This window comes from Gavialis gangeticus, unplaced genomic scaffold (assembly GCF_001723915.1).
Source record: "Gavialis gangeticus isolate Ggan-Ray unplaced genomic scaffold, GavGan_comp1, whole genome shotgun sequence".
Lineage (NCBI taxonomy): Eukaryota > Metazoa > Chordata > Crocodylia > Gavialidae > Gavialis > Gavialis gangeticus.
The window spans coordinates 37139001-37141175 of NW_017729022.1; the positions used below are offsets into that span (position 1 = coordinate 37139001).

General features: G+C 39.4%; 1 protein-coding gene across 6 annotated transcripts in view; it reads left to right on the forward strand.

Annotated features, from left to right (window-relative positions):
* The window catches only part of PTPRQ (protein tyrosine phosphatase, receptor type Q), a 245877-nt gene that overhangs the window by 186640 nt on the left and 57062 nt on the right, over positions 1-2175 (forward strand). For all 6 annotated transcript variants that reach the window (XM_019514795.1, XM_019514789.1, XM_019514790.1 and 3 more), the window contains exons 47-48: positions 763-829; positions 1711-1869. In XM_019514795.1, the coding sequence (XP_019370340.1) occupies positions 763-829; positions 1711-1869 (226 nt within the window). The remainder of the gene's footprint in view (positions 1-762; positions 830-1710; positions 1870-2175) is intronic.

The following is a 2175-nucleotide window of genomic DNA, read 5'->3' on the forward strand; positions in this document are numbered from 1 at the left end:
CCCCCCCCCCCCCCCCCCCCAAACGCCTCTTGGTGCACATGTAAAAATGCCCTGGGATTTTATACAATAGTGGAATAAATACCAACAAAGTATGAATGACACAAGAAAAGGAATTGAAATTGGTTTTTGATTTCCTCTACTATCCAAGAAGTTTAGAGGTGAACAAAGTGGGCCAAATTCTTCTCAGTTGCATGATTGTAAATCCAAAGAACTTTGGACGTCACTAGGAGTAGGCTTTGGTCTACTGTTATATATTTTGTTTTTTAAAGGAGAATTAGAGGTAATACCATATAATATTACTTTACAACTGTTTACAGTTTATATACACACACTAATATGTTCATAATAATTCTATCCTAGAGGTAACATCTTTAAGACAGGAAGACAAGAATGAAGGATGTAAGACAGCTACATGAGCGAAACTAAGAGGCTTGGGGAACAGGTTGCGAAGAGCATGTTCTAGGGAAGGAAAGGAAATGGGGCTGGAGATGTTAGGTAGAACTAAGGATCCTAAATAAGGCAGTCTGACATATATCTAAAATAAGATATAGTCCCATCTTGTATTCTGATCATATGAATAAAACATTCAAGCTACAATTTTAAAGTTTATGCTGTCAGAGAAACCCTTCAATCTTGTTGTGTTATGTGTATATATAAAATTGCAGGATTCGTTATCTCTCTTTGAGCTTTCTATATTTAGGTTTGACTAATTTAACTCTAACATAAATTTATATTAAAATTAAATGCTAATTTCTTTTCAAGGTGTATGCAATCAACAGTGCTGGTGCAGGGCCAAAAATCCAGCTGAAAATAACCATGGATATAAAAGGTATGCATAATAAAAGGTCTCTTTACTGGGATCCAGGGGTGGCACTGGGTGAGTGGAGCTAGCCACCCCAAAATTTGCCTTAACCCCCTATAGCTGCCCCCCACATAGCCACCTGTCATCCCCCACTTGCCCCACACAGCTGAGCCTGCCCTGTTCCTGTCTACAGTGCAGCCCTCCCACCAGGAAGCACCACCCCCGCACCAGGAAGAAGTTGGTGCCTCCCGTGTTGGGATCCCTATATAAAATACTGCTGTATAATTAGTTTTACGCATACGTGGGTGCCTGTCCTTCCTCTAGAGGCCACATAAACTAAAAGCATGAGCATAAAGGCAAGACTCATAACTATGAGTTCTGTTCTAACCTCTGCTGTAAATTATGGTTCCTTTGTAAACTGCTTATACACAGGAGTAAAACATGATAGCCTTACTCATATTTGCATAATACTATTCTCCGTAAGTACTACCCATAAAGTCAGTTTGACAACTTGCAGAATAGGAGACAATTAATTATAAATAAGAATTTCAGAATGAAGCCCATAATCTTGCCTGTTAGAAGTAGAGTATGGACCTCTAGCTAGTTATACCTTGCTGCATGCCATAAACTTAGGTAAAAAACATAGCTCCTTTTGCAGATAGGGAAACTGAATCTCCTATATTTTTTTAATGGCTTCCCTACTTCATGAGACTACCTCTTGGGCTCTAATCCTATAAAGGCATTTGCAGACTCTACTCCTTGTTAAGATCCCCTTGACAGGATCAGAGGCTTAAATTAGGACACTAGGCAACCCCGCTTAAGCGAGTTCTATCCTGTAACACAAATATATGCCTGAACCATGTGATTCTAGCTAATAAACACTGTGGCATGCCATTGTTTAAAAACAGAACCACCACGCCCTAAGAAGAAACCAACACCAGTTTACGATAAGAGTGGGGCGCTACTTGTTACTGATACAACAATTGCTATCAAAATGCCTGTATGTTACTATAGTGATGTCCATGGACCTATTAAAAAGATACAAGTTCTTGTAGCTGAAGCAGGAGGTAGGAAAAAATTGTTAATTTTTTAATCTTTTTAGTTTCTTGCATGTGACCTGTTTCTTCATTGCCTTTATTTGATGAAGAGGAGGGAGTTGACTCAGTCACTCCAGCAATTTCAGCACATACCTGCACCTCACTCTCCTGCCGTTTCATGCTTCAAATCTGAGGCATTATCTGTTTGTGATGAATTTTTTGAACCGTGCCACAGTACTCCACCCTTTTTGGCCAACAAATAATCTTACTGGCTGAAGTCACCCACATCCTCTTCCTCATTAACTTTTCCAGAGTTCAGTCATCTATTTTTTTTTT